The sequence below is a fragment of the Lethenteron reissneri genome, chromosome 26 (genome assembly GCF_015708825.2).
Source record: "Lethenteron reissneri isolate LAM-NWPU_2019-01 chromosome 26, ASM1570882v1, whole genome shotgun sequence".
Lineage (NCBI taxonomy): Eukaryota > Metazoa > Chordata > Hyperoartia > Petromyzontiformes > Petromyzontidae > Lethenteron > Lethenteron reissneri.
This window is the reverse complement of record NC_083804.1, coordinates 13,073,964-13,090,707: the sequence shown is the minus strand read 5'-3', so window position 1 is coordinate 13,090,707 and position 16,744 is coordinate 13,073,964. Positions and strand designations below refer to the sequence as shown.

At 43.9% G+C, this 16,744-nt stretch overlaps 1 protein-coding gene across 2 annotated transcripts; it reads right to left on the bottom strand.

The window, feature by feature from the left end:
• Nucleotides 1-8,598: 8,598 nt before the first annotated feature.
• Nucleotides 8,599-16,445, bottom strand: LOC133347710 (G-protein coupled receptor family C group 5 member C-like). Of its 2 annotated transcripts, XM_061560211.1 has the most exons (5): nt 15,912-16,445; nt 11,286-12,290; nt 10,865-10,953; nt 9,923-9,976; nt 8,599-9,656 (listed from the first exon to the last, which is right to left on the bottom strand). In XM_061560211.1, the coding sequence occupies exons 2-5, from the start codon at nt 12,280-12,282 to the stop codon at nt 9,636-9,638; spliced, it is 1,161 nt and encodes a 386-aa protein (XP_061416195.1). In that variant the 5' UTR covers nt 12,283-12,290; nt 15,912-16,445; the 3' UTR covers nt 8,599-9,635. The 2 variants fall into 2 exon arrangements, with proteins under 2 accessions (XP_061416195.1, XP_061416194.1); XM_061560210.1 differs by having other exon boundaries at nt 8,599-9,976.
• Nucleotides 16,446-16,744: the final 299 nt, after the last annotated feature.

Below are 16,744 nucleotides of genomic sequence, written 5' to 3'. Positions count from 1 at the left end.
GCTGTACATCTGTGCGTGTCACAAAGCAGTTTACCAGGCTTGTTCAATGGAAGAACGACTGCATCTCATCGGGGCAAGCTGTACGTGCCGCAGACCTGTCATATATTTTACATGGAGGCCTTGAAAAGACAGAGAATCTGTCTGAATGCTATACCACTGCCCTATGGAACGTATGAGTAAAAATAACAACTGGGAGAGACAATCAATCAAAATGCAAAACAAGAGACCAATTGGTACATTCTAAAGTTAAGGATTCAAACATTATATTTCCACTTATAAACATAAAATAATTGTGTCCATGCATTTTTTGTTTGTCACGAAATAATTGTTGTTTATACGTTTTATAAGTAGATGGTTGGATTGAGTTTTGTTCAAACGACTAGGAATTGACCATTGCATTTCACGGTTTAGAGCCCAAGGTTGTATTCGTTCCTTGCATGTGAATCAGATTTTTCTCAACTTCACGAACTATTCTCAAATCTCTACTGAAAATGTAAAAGTGAAATGTATAAAAAAAAGAGTCGTAACATTACATTTCTGAAAATCTTTTACCTAATGCAAAGGTTTATATGTCATACATAGCTCATCAACAACACCACACAGCTATCTGGCTTTTTGCAGTCGGAAAGAATCATTACTCAACTCTCTATGATGAAAAATATTCACGTAGGTGCTGGAACTGACAGACTGATTCACAGATTGACAAATTAAGTTTCGTATGTCGTAGACTCTGAGAGCAATAATGTGACCAATTAGTTGTTTTCAATGCCTAAGTTTGCCTGAACCATTATACTGACATATAGTCGTTGTTAGAAAACAACAGATGTTGAGTGACAGTGCACAGTCATTCATCCCCATTCATGGATGCAGTAAGACTTTACGAATCGCAAAATATGTGAATTAACATGATAAATTGAAGCAATAACACATTGTCTGGATGAATACATCTCATTTGGTACATCAACCTGGTCACATTATCTGGCATATACCAGTTCTCTTAACATTATAAAAGAAAGTATGTGCATGCAATAGTCCAGTGATCCACCCTCTCTTCTGCGGGAAATACTGTCTGTAACTCTGTATCCTCTACTTAACTAAGAGATGAAATACACCATTAAGACACATTAAACATTACCTCTATTGCAAGGAAAACATTGACGTTAACGTTTAGGCCTTGAGCAATGATATTAGTGAATACACCATAACTACCTATAATAAAAGTAGCTAAATCCGTGTGCTTCTGGGTGCTATCGAAACAGACTTGCTTTTCCCAGCAAGTTTTGTAAATGGGCTTGAACACCATGCTACCTTAACCATGGGTCTGGAGACATTACATTTAGAAACTTAAAAAAAATCCAAATTATAACGTGTTTTCAAAGTACCATAGTGGATGAATTTACTAATATTAATTGTTCAGAAATATAACCACACCCACTTAAAGATGCAGATTAATGTAAATTTGGTTCATCAGTATGGTTGACAACCTTTGAGCTGGCTCCAAACACCTTGGTGTTACTCAAGATTCTTGGAGTAATCACAAAGACATACACGAGACTGTAAGTAGTCAAGTAAACAGAACCACCAAGGAGACAATGGTCGATTTATATAAATCAAACATCTGATGAATTGGTGTTTAACTCAGGAATGGTTTATTTAGTTAGGAGAAGTTGTTGTTTACATGTTGTATGTTGAACTTCGCACCATACAAAGCCAACCGTGTTAATCGGAGGTGCGTGAGAAGGGTAAGAAACTAAACAAAAAAGCATCAAATGGTCTCGTTTTCGTGCTGGAGGGGGGCAGAGCCAGAGGGAGACCTGTTCGTGCCTGTGAGGGAGACAGAACTGATGAGAGCACGTGGAGAGGTGGGCGGTTGTAGGAGGTAGTTCCGTAGAGTGGGGTGAGAACACTGGCAAGATGGGGTTTGCAACACCAGGATGGGAGGCTGTGATGGGTGTGATGGAAAGATACTCTTTGGTTTTTTCGGTAAAGCTACGTAGGTAAAAAATAAAATAAATGAAAACAACTAAATTAAATCACGAGGTTTCGGGCGCAACACAAGCGTCCGTCTTCAGGTGGGGACAACGTAGCGAAAGCACGACCGTTTACGTGTGTCTGAAATAGTTTTAGAATGACACAGAGTTGTACAAAATTGTCATTGTTAATTAAATATCGTTAGTTTCTTTTGTTGTCGTGGACACTGATTTGTCGAGTAAATTGAGACTAAATCGCAACACTCACAATTGGAGACAACCAACCTTGAGCTTTGCACATCACGACAATGGAAGAGAATATAACATGATTACAAAACCAGCATTAAATTGGCAACCAAGAGACAGCAAGATCTAGGGGTGACCAAAGTTTGAATCAAACCGTAAAATTAGGGACGTAATAATTATTAGGCGTACAGTAATAATTGTCCAAAATGTGTCAAGCAGCACTCAGTGTCCATGTCGTGAAAATGGTCCATGCTGTGATAATAGATCTTTCCACACTGTGATAATAAACCCCTTCCTTCCCTCATTACTGCCAACCGAGACTCCAGATAGCATGTGTGACAATCATAAACAAAACAGACGACTCGGCCTGTAATACAATTATAACACTTTATATAAATGACGAGAAATCCAACAAGCATAAAATTGCTTAAAAGGCCATAATCAAATGAGAGGCACAGTACAGACAAAAGTTGATATCTAGACAGAAACAGACACGTGACCAGAATATTATGTTCCAATGATTCCTTGTATGTCCCATAATATCACCATACTGCGTGTATAATGCGCATATCCTCACTATTACACCACACACTTCAAAAAGAGCCAACATTTTGGCCATATTAGAGCTGTGACAAGAGACCCTTTCACATTGACAATAGACCATTCCTTCCTTCTGCTATTGCTGCCAACCCACTCTCAAATAGCACGTGTGGCAATCACAAACAAAGCATATGAAAAGGGAAGTGCAAACAGAGTACCGTGCGGCTTAATATTTTCAGTCACAGTCTGTTTAACTCACCTGAGTACCCAGAGTGAGTGTAGCTTGGCCACAGAGTGAAATGCTCACCCCGTTCATCATCATCTTATTAAAGCAGCGTTACCTGGCAGAACATTCTCGCTCACGACTCTACGAGAACCTGCAGCTGCGTTTCATAATATCGCCGTGAGGTTAAGCAAAACGGGGGAAAGTTTTATGCGCATAAAATACTGTATGTGGAATACAATCGGCATAAAGGCCTCACAATTCTCCCTTGACAAAGCCAAGTTGCACTTGACAAACGGCTTTATTAGGCCCACGAAGCGACCTTTGCAGTGTTAAATCCCCACTCTATAGTACTGTACTTTAATGGTGTTAAAGGTTAAGACTCTCTGACACGCACTTAAGATAATTCCAGTTCTTCTCTGTTAAAGTGATGGCAATGTAGTACGGTGCGAAAGAAGTTCAACATACACGAAATAAGGAGTTCGTGGTCTTTAGCACGTGGTGATGAGGTCAAGCACGTGGTGATGAGGTCAAGCAGTGAAGAAATATTTCCATTTGAAAATGGCCAACGGTTACGACTGTTAACATTGGTCCAAAGAGAAGCTACTAAATGGACAAGTGGCACAGGGACCTGGGAGAAGCATTTCACCAAACACCTGGTTCCGTGTGGACAGCCCGTTTTATCAATCCACTGCTGCATGAGGGCCTCAAAATGCCGTGTGGGTCATGAGGGGTTATTGGATGATATTGCACCATGGTGGTTTGCGTCGTGATTTGCATATTATTTACATTAACCAATCAAGTGTCTCCACCCTAGAATTAGCACCGGGATGAACTTCCACTGCATTGGTGGCTCTAAGACAGTTGAGGAAATTCCACATTCCCATGGTGGAAGGCTCGTCCCTCCATGGAAAGGTGTTCTATACTTGGTTCTTTCGGTTAAGTCACGTCTAAAGATAAAATAATAAATTAAAATAAAAGCATATTACGACGTTTCGATTGCAACACAAGCAATCATCATCAGGCAAAAAAGAAATAGCAACAAAAATCTATAACTAGAAAACTATAGACAGACATACAAGCAGACAGACATCACAAGGACACACAGAGAGAGGACACATATTGCCGATATATTGCCGATATGTGTCCTCTCTCTGTGTGTCCTTGTGATGTCTGTCTGCTTGTATGTCTGTCTATAGTTTTCTAGTTATAGATTTTTGTTGCTATTTCTTTTTTGCCTGATGATGATTGCTTGTGTTGCAATCGAAACGTCGTAATATGCTTTTATTTTAATTTATTATTTTATCTTTAGACGTGACTTAACCGAAAGAACCAAATATTAATTCCTGCAGTCACGAAAGCTCCATAATTAAGAGTGTTCTATACTGTGCATAGAGATAATTCTGACTTAACTGATGTCCATTTTAATGGTGTTTCGGCCGGGTTAAGAAAGCTGGAATTTGGGACAAAGATACTTTGGTATTTGCATATAACTATAAGAATATTGAAACCAAACTGTTGTTTTTGGGGTACCCAAACATTATGGCCCGGAAGTTGCTGAGTTTTACTCATTGGGCAGTGTCATCCCAAGGTTCTAAATCCCTTCAAGTGTCATGCTTTGTATTTAAATGTATATGATCATCACAAGTTGACTATGCACTGCCACTTCTGGAGAGGGTGATGCTAAAGCTGATAGAAAGTTGACAAAGCTCACTACCAGGTATATAATTATCCTGAGCACCATTGTTAAATTTCAGAATGTTCATCGTGGAGAATGTTAATACTGGTAGGAACCTCCTGGTTACACCAGCCCACAGGGGATTATTGTGTCCGTCCGTCCGTCGTGAAGGGAGGGGCTGGGTGGGGAGGGGAGGGTGGGGTGGGGCTGGGTGGGGAGGGTGGGGCTGGGTGGGGAGGGGAGGGTGGGGAGGGGCTGGGTGGGGAGGGGCTGGGTGGAGAGGGTGGGGCTGGGTGGGGCTGGGTGGGAGGGGTGGGGCTGGGTGGCAGGGGCTGGTCACCCCGTGGTGCCCTTATAAAACTCAACGTTTAACCTACTCACGCCGGCTTGTGCCCGCCCTCACAGTCGGGCCCTGGCCATTGACCGAGCAACCCAACGTTCCTACCAGTTCCCTCCGCAGGAATGTGCTCGTGTGGTGCTGCGGTGGAGAGATGTTATCTCCCTTGCCTTGTATACAGGAAGTCGTGGGTTTGATCCTGACGCCTGTATATTTTGAGTTCGCATTGTTCTCCCTGTGGTCGCGTGTATTTTTCTCAGGGTCCGGTTTTCTCTCCACATTTAGAAAGATGCGTTTCGAGTATTTGGTTGCTCTTAATTTCCACGTGATAAGCCATTTCGTTGAGTGATGATGTGTGGCCAGGTTGCTTCTGAAAAAGAGCTGTATAGCTCAGTGGGCCTTACCTGGTAAAAGAAAAACTGTTTTCGTCAATAACGAGACAGTCTTATTTACCAATGTTGCTTCTATAGTCTCAGTTTTTTTTTTATAAAGCCGTGTTGGCTCTATTTCAACTGATGAATACCATTCATGGTTATGTTCTGACTTGTGTTCGGTTCATATCCGGTTACAGCACTGGCCAATGACATAGACGGTGGTGCAACTGAAGATATTTATATTCAAACATGCCGCGAGTAATGTGCAACCACAAACAAACCATTACTCACGCACATGCACATCAGGAACGTTGTCAAGCGTTTCATACTGGGCCCTCCAAATACTGTAAATTGAACTTAATAAGTAATGTTAAAAAATACTTTTTTTTAAACACGCTTTAATGAAATGTACCGTACGAGTAATGGCAGAACTCCACGACTCCAGGAAGTGGCCCTGAAGCTTGCCATAACGTAAGGATCCGTGGTGATTTACAGCCAACGTGAGTTGAGCGTGGACAATTAGACCCTGTAAAAAAGATTGTTTAAAAATATATTTTTTTAATTTTTAATAACATAATATAGTCTTGTCATCAGTAAGACATTAGTATACCGAGATTGCAGTCGATAGCACATTGGGAAGTGGGTAAAAATGTAGTTGCAATATTTTTTGAGGATACGACAACAGACGGAGTGAGTTAAATAAAAGCGTGTAAAATAATAATAAAAATAGGATATATCGGTACGCACCCGCAGTGTAAATGTGTACACCACACTGATTCCATCGGCACGTTACGTGTGGTAGGGGCAAAATATGGGTACCGCCACGTTTTCCAAACATTATTAACAGCGTGGAGGAGTAGATTCAGTACCCTCTAGAGGGGCTCTCTAGAGCCCCCTCTAGCGGAGGGCCTTCTGCCAGCAGTGGCGTAAGCAAGCAATTGCAGGGCTGCACCTTCACCTTTTCGTTTTTCAGTATGCCAAGCGATTATGCGTCAAGGCTTAGCGAGAAATGGAATAGTGTTTAATTGAACAAAAATCATGCCAAACAACATTTGTATTAATATTACAGAAGTCAATAAAAAATGTACACTTCATGCTTCTGTGCACGAATGTAAAAAAAACCCAAAGCACACACCTCTGCCGCAACAGGAGACTTGGGCCAGCAGTAAAAATTATTCACTAAGCTTGTCTGGACATTCCTTTGGCGTGCAACTACCTGCCAATCTTGGTAAATACTGAAAGATCTGGTTACACTCACAATAATAAGTCTTTGTGAAGCTGGCAAGATTTATATTAAATTTGATAGTGTTAAAAAATATTAAACTCAGTTGCACAAAGTTGTATATTTTCTCCCATCACGCACTGAATTACAGTGGCAGTGATTGTATTACATCCAGCACAAACACATTAACATCGATGGTTTAGAAGCAGAAAATCACATTTTCATCACTCCCGTGCATGCCCAAACCACTATCTCACCACTGTATAGCATGCCTTGCCAGAAACTTCAACTCTTATGCAGTACACCACAATATAGCATTTAATGCAGTTTATTTACAGTATTTATTTGAATAAATCCAAATTTGGTAAAAGGACAATATTAAATATCATAATTGTATAGTATGCATGTACATATATCGGGGTACTGGCATGCATACATGAAAAATGAATGAATATAGATGTGCACATAATCACACCTTGTTGTTATTAACGATGGTTGATAGAGTGGTATACAAATAATAACATTTACAGACAAAGCATAAAATACGCATTTAATATTTTATTAGAAAAATATAATTAACGCAATTCATCTTGTAATAACACCGTAGTATGAGTCATTAAATTTTACAACAAAAAAGTAGCTTAACAAATTATAGCTTTTACTGTTTTTCATTAAAAAAACATTACTCAGTAAGAACCCTAGCTGTGTGGCAGAATAAAACACCCATTCAATGTTAGTGGCGTGTTACCCACCACTAATGATTTAATATTCTTATAGCATTCATCACATGGGATTAGCTTAGTAAATTTCAACATTTGCTACTGTCAATGGAGTTGCACTAATACCATGACATGGAAACAATAATTTAATCCTACTAACTACGCACATTCAATGGAATCTGTTATACAACACTTAAGAATTGTAGACAGACATCAGTGATCTATCCACTGCTGTACGAAGGCCTTCCCATGCCAACGGCCTCCCCGACGTTTTGTGGTGCCAAAATCGATCTTTGGTTCTTTCGGTAAAGTCATGTAGGTAGAAATAAAATCAAATAAATCACGATGTTTCGATCGCAACACGAGCGTCCGTCTTCAGGTGAAACTACGTGACTTTACTGAAAGAACCAAAGAGTATGGATTCCTGCAGTCACGAAAGCTTCAATTCTCGCTCCACTCGCCCCCTTGTGCGCCATGCCGACCTTTATAGGTGCTTGTCAACAGCACTTGCCACGGGAGGCTTGTTAATGCTAAAGTGGGGTATTATTTGTCTTTATTCACTGCTTTGGCTGCCATTCCTTCACAAGTCTTATTCACTGACAATCAGCCCTTATAGGTATGCATTATATCCAAGTACACTTTTCTTAACAGTCAATGTCTCGCAATTTGCATTTGTTCTTTGGTTCATGTTTTTTCTTTCTCTACACGCATTTCCCCATATGTAACTCTTCATGCTTTGCAGCTTTCACTCCATTGTCTTTGTCCGTGCTCATGTTTCCACTGCATGTGCCAGTTAATGCGCAGCACATTAGTACGTCGCTTCTCATTCACAAATTTTAGTTTTACAAAAAAAACACTCCATCCTGCTCTCACTTGCCATCTTATTTGAAAAGGTGATCAAGATACACCTCCAACAGTTGGCAAAGATATGTATTTACAGCTGCGTGCGTCCTTTTTATTACCATTTTCTTTTCAGTGAGCTTGTATGTGACTTTAATATCCCATAGAATTCACAAATTCTCATCAACAATATTTGCACATTTGTTGAAGCAATATTCGACAAGCAAGCACTGTAATATATAATAGCGGCATTCTGAGCAAGTCAAATAAAACCCCAATGCAAAACTTGCAAATGTAAACAGCGATGAATACAAATATCTGTAGGCTCAAAAAGAAAGAGTTGATGGATGATGTGCATAAAAAGAAAACAAATTGAGGTCACGGGGTAAAGTGCCCGATCACACACCCCACGCTGGCACACCAACATAAAACACAAACACACACGAGGGTTTTGTTGTGATATCTTTATTTTAGACAACAACGTATAAATAAAACATGCACAACAGCGTGCAGTGTAATTCTGCGCCTGTCAGAGTCACTCTATACATGACAATGTATTTTTTTTTATCATACAAAGGCATACTACAGCATAAATACTTGCCAAGACATACAAAAGCTGTGAAAAGATAGCAAACATTATGTGCATCTGTACTTGTGAAGAATACAAAAGTCCAAGCTACAGGATAACCAAAAGGAAAGTATTTATTCAGATAATGAAGCCCTCCTGTGCTCTTAGCATAACAATGTCACACCATTCAACAGATTCTGAAAATTTTGGGCATGGCATATATGCGTGTTTATTTCTAAGAAATGCCTTCCATTATGAATTTACTATGGGTGTTGATTTGCCATTCATCTGTCGGGAACTGGACAATTCACTTCAACCGGTGACCAAATGAAATATCAACTTTACCTTTGGTCGCACTGTATGAGCTTGGTTTACCAGCATTATTAGTATTTACACACAATTTACTACATTAAATACATATACATAAATGTGCCTACACTCCTTACATATAAACATGTTTCACATGTATATGTGCACACACATATATATACACTCACACACAAAGCATGTTTTACACAAACCAACGTATCTCAGTTTGACATTTTGTTCACGTCTTTGGCCATTCTTTCCAAACAGTTGCTACTATTTTACATACATCAAACCTTCGAAAGGTTAAAAATGCGTAAATATACATCACTTACTTTTTTTTCAAGCTACAAATAATAACGTACATTTGTGCAAGTATTACGCTCATGGACATCAATCCACAGCACGTACTAAAATGTAAAGTCTTTCTTAGCCAAAACCTTTCTTAACATAAAGCACTATTGGTAAAAACACACAAATAAAGAATCATTTCCGGTGCTTGATGGTAGACACATTAAGTCCAAATTGCTAGGAAGTGGCTACTAACCAGCAGTACACAGGCATTGCTCCGTACGACACAAGCCCCTCCACATCAGGTCACCTGCTGCACCTTTACCAGCCAGCAGTTGGGACCTATGAAACAAGAATACTTTAATAGGCATAAATTACTGGTGTTTAAATCTTTCATTTGAAAACGAGTTACTCTCGCTTTCACTTCAAGAAGCTACTGCACATTTGAAATTGCTGCACTGTTTAAAAGCGGGTGGGCTTACAGCAACAAATGTCTACTACAGTGGTGTACGCCAGTCTTCCCCACTTTGAAAGTGGTTCAGGCCTTGGTTGTTGGCGGGAAGAAAGGCCTTCCGAGGCGGCACTCGGTCGGTGTCCTCTATACGTACCGTGGGGGCATTGTGCGCGTCCTTGTTGTAGGTCGCCCGTGGAATCATGTGATCCTGCGAGAAAGGGCAACACGCAATGCGACAAAACAACAGACGTCAGAACCGTGACCGGAGTAGCCAACAAACGACTCCCTTTAATAAAAGACTGCCGCTACACGCATCAATCATTACGCGAGTCATTTCATGCAATCTGTCGTCTGTAACATGGCACGTACATGATAGAAGTACAGTGCAAAACTAAACAATAATATAACTCGTGTGCCACCTCCCAACATGTAACGATTACCAGTTGCACATTTAAATTTTAGAAACTTCATCTGGAATATTTGCAATACTGTAATTCAATAGAGGGTGGCATGGGAACACAGTAGTAAATGCCCTGTGCTATGAACCTGGCGATGACGTTGATTTCAGCCAACGACTGGCTAGGGTATCAGTGGCGAGTTATATTTTAGCGGTGGGGAAGTATGACCAAACAGCCCCGAAGACTGACATGGCACAGGGAAGCCCTCATCAAGCAGATAATGAATAATTATTTTTTCAAAAGCATGACATTTCTCTTTAGTAGCATAACTGGAATATTTAATGTTGTCACATTTAGAATTCTTGAGCAGTAAAATCAGCATTGGCACAGCAGTTTGTGCTCTACCCTCTGAACCCAGTCACCTGGTGAGTCTGATCCTGGCCAGAGCTAACATCGATAGCAAGTGATATCCAATTCAGCTCTGGGTCCCACTGTCTCACCAACCCACACTTATCAGTGTGGTCAGTATGGTCAAATAACTCTCATGATCGACACAGTGTGGCAAGGCCTTCATCTCGCAGTGGATTGACAAAGGGCTGTAAATAATGTTAATTATACACAATCAGCATGATGATGTACACCCTTCATTCGATATGCACACAGCACCATGAAGCAAATAAAAACCTACATTAACTTACATTCCTGCCATTCATCATTAAACTCATCGGCGTTGGCTGGTACACCGGGTTGGAATGATGACCGTTCAGCGGTGAGTCAGACTTGTATCCTGAAAAATAAATTCATGGCAAATCCGTAAGACAATAGGTCCCATTAAGTTACAGCTTAAGCAATTGTTTTTCTCCATCTGGTTATACGTCAAATATTGACATGTAATCTTTACGATGCCTTTGAAGTTGCATATTCATTCTCTTTTCATTATTTAATAGCGACACGAAAAAATGTTCACAAGCACCATATTACAGATGAAACACTCGCCGAGAAAAATTCACAATTAACCGTGACTTAACTGAAACATGTACAATCCAATCCCCGTTTGGCAGATTTGGTCAAGGACAGTGTTAAGACAAAGGGAAAGTTATTCGCATGCAAGGCACGTACCAGAGTTGGGCTCATCCAAGGCAAAGGCTCTATTCTCGACGACGTACGGCTTTGGCAGGGTGGCAGGCGGGTTCTGCGCAGGGCGCGCGGGGAGGAAGTGGTTCTCCATGTCCCCGTGGCTCGTCGTCTTGTTGAGCTGGCTTACTTCGGGGATGATGTAGAAGAACAGGAAAGCGGTGGCATTGGACAGCAGGGCAATGCCCAGCACGGGGTCATCCCAGTTGCCCCGCTGTTCCAGGTCGTCGATGCCACGCACATAAATGACGATCCAAACGATCCAGATGGAGACGGAGAATATCAGGGTGATCAGCATGAAAACCCCGTGCTTCCTCCAGTTGCGATTTTTTCCGGCAACCACCAAGATGGACATGACGAAGCCGACGAAAATTAGCACCATCACGTAGATGAGGGCCATGACAAAGTCCATTGGCATATAGAGGCACGGCTGCTGGAAGGGCCTCACCATGGTCGTGATGAGCCACTCCACGTTGATGATGACCTGCACGAGGGAGAGGAGCGCCACGATTCCCAGCAGCTTCCAGGGGGAGTGCCCTTCTGCGCCGCGGTTGAGGCTGATAATCGCGTATGCGTGCGTGATGAGGCAAGAGAAGCAGATGGCGAAGAGCACACCGAAGAGAAAGCGTCGTGTCGGGCAGGTCTGCGGTGTATTTAAGACGATGAACGCAAACGTGAGGCCGTACAGCCCCATCGTGGCCACCGTGAAGACCACCTGCACAGGGACGAAGTCCTTCTTCCCGTTCTGCTTGATGAAGGGGATACTGCCGAGCAGCACAAACGCCAGGATGAAGCAGATGACGATTCCGGCGGCGGCGATCGACTCCAGAACGATGCCCCACGCGAGAGTCTGGTCGCACAGCCTCGTGAAGGGCCACTGGACGTCGCTGCCGCAGCCCACAGCCTGCGCGCCGCACTGCTCCGCCAGCGTGCACAGCAGCAGCCCGACGACCGCTGGCATGGCGTGCCCGAGTCTGGCCATTTTACCGGCTGCAACACACAAATGGGACAGCAGATTAAGCACAACACACATTCATAAGAATTATTATTATTTATGCACTATGACGCATAAGTAAAATCAGTGTGATGATACTGCCAGAAGGATGTGAAATATAATGGTGTTGAATGATGATTAATGGCTATGGAAATGGTGATAGTAGCTATTGATGAAGATGAAGGTGATGATGATGCCAAGTTGACAAGGCCATGAGGTGACATAGAATTTAATCAAGTCGTATGCCAACTGCAACAAAATTCCCCACTGCTCACAATACCTTAAACTAAACTAAAACTATTTTTTATTTTACCAGTTAAGGCCCACTGAGCTATATAGCTATTTTTCAGAAGCGACCTGGCCACAAATGATAGCTCAATGAAGTGGCCTATCATTGAAAATTCGAGCAGCTAAATAATATAAATGTGGAGGGAAAAACCGAAGGAATCGGAGAAAAATCCACGCGATCACGGGGAGAACATGTAAACTCAAAGTATACATGCGTCAGGGTCAGTATCGAACCCACGACCTCCTGTATAACAGGTGAGGTAGTTTACTGCTCACCATCGAGCCTGAATTGGGATGTTTGGCCAATCCATTAAATGAGTGTTTTTACGTCATATGGAAATAAATCAGAATACCCGGAGAAACCCCACCATGCCGGAGGGGATAACGCTCAAAAGCTCCACGAAAGTGGTTATAATCCACTGCTGTACTGCCATGTTCAAGCCACCTTGCAGCCAAAGTCTTCAAAACCTGATATTTCCAAAGAGTCAACATTCAAGTGCTAACCAGGCTCAATTCTGCTTGGCTTTAGAGGTAGAAGGGATTTGGCCCATCCAGGGCACTTTGTTCATAGGTGGTTTCAAAACTTCACAGTGTACAGCCCATGCCATTATTGTGCATTTGGAGGGAGTACTCGACGGTAAGTACTTGCCAAACTGAGTTTGCTTCCCAGCCACGAGAAAAATCAGTGGTGGGTACAATCTGAACTTGACCTAGCCCCCCCTCCCCCTATTGCCATAACAAACCCTCACTGACCATCGTGATGACGTATGGTCAAATATCCCCCCATAACTCGCAGAGCACGAGGAGTCCCCCATTTAGCAGTGGATTTACAAAAAAAAGGGTGTACAATTATTACTAGAGACTTTATTTTGTTAAGTTCAGCACGTGCTACATATTCTTAACGTTAATTTTGCTTGAAACGTCAACACAAGTTAAACATGTACAGGACAGTAGATACAGTACATTCTTTTTTACAATCCATAATTATTATCACTGCCTGGCCTGCTCAGGTCCCCTGAGCATTGTGCACTGGACGATAATCAAAACCGGGCACGTTCGTCAAAAAACCCAAACATTTTGAAGGCTTAAGAAAAAGAATAATCGGATTCCAGCAATGCTCCACTGTATTGCCCAAGCACCCACACTACATACTAACTGTATCTTTCACTACTCGGCAGGGATCATTTGGCAGTGTCCTCTTGCTTCAGAACCTGGCAGCATCCACAGTAATTAATTTCTACTACCTCCCATGGTTCTCACGCACTTTTTTAAGATTTCCAAATAAACATAATTGTATATCCACTAAAGGTCTCTCTCCATTCCGTGTCGGTTACCATGAGAGTTGTTTGACCATACTTGACCACGCTGGTCACTGTGGGTTGGCGAAGGGGGCTCCCAAAATACCACTCGCAATGTCCGTCTGCCGTGGCCGGGAATGAAACTGGGGTAGGCTGGTTTTTAGCCGCAATGCACTAATCACAGCACCACCACTCCACAACGAAATCGAGTGCAAGGTAGCGTGCCATCTGAAAGTGAACCTATGGCTCGAATAACAGAAACAATTAAACCTCCTCCTGAGTATGTAACTACGGTAGAGTACTACTCTTGTGGAAGCCTTGAAATCAGCTGACAGTCGCGTAACTGGCCAAAGGTACGAGATGGGGCCCCCTTGACAACCATCATTAGATATGTTGTCAACAACAGTGTAAAAGCACAAAAACGTATGTAATAATGTAATTAGGCAAGAGGAGACGTCATATTATAGCCTGGGTGTGGCCACGCGAAACAAATCAAATATTAGGGCCAAACCTAATCGATTGCCGCACCCCGAGCTGGCAATGTACGGTAGTTAACGCCGTCAGGTGACGAGTCTTTATCAAGGGAGACCTGGATGTCAGAAGATCTCTCCGACTTAAAAAAAAAGTTGGCTAATATGTGTCTCTAGACAGAGAGGTCCTCGGTCTTGTTTCTCACCTGGTTTGGAATGAAGGTCGTCTCTATGTTGATCACGTTTCCCAATTACACCGAATTCTCAATTGCTCGCTGTTGTGCCTGAACCTATGTACTGTATGTATGTTGAACTTCTTTCGCACCGTATGTTACCAACTGTGCTAATCAGAGATGCGGAGGAAGGACAACAAACTAAACGCAAAAAGCAGTTCTAAAGGATGAGTTTTCAATCTCGATTTAAAAGTGCATAGCTTCAGTGGCTTCAAAATATCGGAAGAGCGTTCCAGACGGTCGCAGAAGCGCATCTGAAAGCGCTCGATGCAGTGAGCGTTCGGGCGGCTTGCTGCGTTGAATCCGTTTATCTACAGCTCAGTATTGATCTTTCCCAGATCTTACCACCCCGGAGTAAAACCGCTCACAATCCTAGCAAATAAAAAAACCCCCCACAAATATTCATACACAAACTCAAGCGGATCATGCATCCACCAGCGCGCAAGGGCTGTACACGCCACACAGCCCACAATCGAACAGATCCCCAGTGTACAGAGAGCCTTTTCGGTAGACTATTGGGGCACGTGCGGTCAACGAACAACCAATAAGGCCAGCACGGTGGACACTGAGGTTGTGTGGCCAACATGATGCCCGGTGGCCTTTGTCTCCCAAGTATTGACGTTTACGCACCGCATCAGGCACTCGCATGAGGCTAAGTCGACAGATCGACTAGAGCGGGTGCAGGGGAAGGGCAGCACCGGTTCTGATATCATCGATGAGCACCGATGTCAGCCGAGGTTGAGCATGGAACGTCGTGGGTATCCGGGTTCGTATCGCAGTGCGCTAATCACAGCGTCACCGTACCCCCACAACACACACATGATCTTGATCACGACACACAAAGGAGAAACGTAAGATCCTCCGTATAGCCGTGTACAATGTCGTGGCAAATGCTGTTATCGAGTGAGACAACGATTCCCCGTGCAGCTTTAGCAAACTGTAGGGGCAAGTGCTGTTAGCGAGCACCTATGAAGGCCGGCACGGCACACGAGGTGGGTGGGTGACCAGCAACCACGCCCGACCGCCTTTGTCTCCCCAGCGGCGACGATCACACACGCACATCACAAGAGGTAACTCATTTGAGGCCGTGTCAACGTAAGAGGGAAGAGACCCAGAACCGGTTCAGATAATATATCAGCTGCTGTTGCCCGTGACCAGGAATCGAACTCGAGTGGCGGCCGGTTTGCAGCGCAACGCGCTGACCCGCGACGCACTCTGCCGCTCCCCAGACGTGCACCACGCAAGGAGGACACACGGACAGACACAGGGACACACAGGGACACACGCGCGCGCGCACGGCGGTCACACACTGCGTGGAGGTGACTTACCGATGGTGCTCGTCAAACTCTGCGCCCTCTCCCCGCCCCCGCAGTGGCCGTGCGCTCCGGGAATCACGCGCGCGCAGTCGTTCCCCGGCTGAGCGAATTCACTTTCACTGCACCAGCACCACCACCCCTACTCCTTCTTCCTCTTCTCCTCCTCCTCCTACTCCTTCTTCCTCTTCTCCTCCTCCTCCTACTCTTTCTTCGTTCGCCCGGAAGGCTCACTCCGAGCGGGCGCAGTTTGCACGAGTCGCTTCGGCGCCGGCGCGTGCGTTGTTGTTTCGGTGATTTTATAAACAAAAGGCGATGGTCAACGAGTAAGGAGGAGAAGGAGGAGGATCACTTGCGCCGGAGCCAAGGACCTCTTCTCTCGCTCTTTTGTTCGGACGGGAACCGCGCGCAACCACCGCTCAACACACGAGCACGTCACTGTCTGCAGCTCGTCTCACGCGGACGGACACTCGTTCGCTTGCTGTAACCTCGCTACTTGCGCTCGCTCGCTCTCTCTGCACGATCTGGAACGTGCGTTGGAGCTGCCGATCCCTCCCTTATTATAGCCGCAGGTGTTACCCCGATCTGGCTCAGCCCATTGGCCAGGCCACCCCCTCCGCTTCTGTTTCACATGGCGAGTGACGCCACCGGCACCGCGTTGGGGGGTGGGTGTCTCTCGCTCGCTTGCGTTGTGCGTGCGACACACGCCATGAATGCCGTATTGGCACAATCCAGTGATGACGGGCTGCCACGAAAATGTGTTGCAACTTACGAACGGTAAAGCTTCAAAATATTCACCCGACCCTTAGCTCGGATACCCAGGTCCGGCCATCCACCCACCCCCTCCC

Coding starts and splice junctions, on each gene's coding strand:
- LOC133347710 (XM_061560210.1), bottom strand. CDS start 12,282: ATGGCCAGACTCGGGCACGCCATGCCAGCGGTCGTCGGGCTGCTGCTG. Junction 10,954..11,285: donor CTTGGATGAGCCCAACTCTG/GTACGTGCCTTG, acceptor TTTATTTTTCAG/GATACAAGTCTGACTCACCG. Junction 9,977..10,864: donor TAATGATGAATGGCAGGAAT/GTAAGTTAATGT, acceptor CCTTTCTCGCAG/GATCACATGATTCCACGGGC.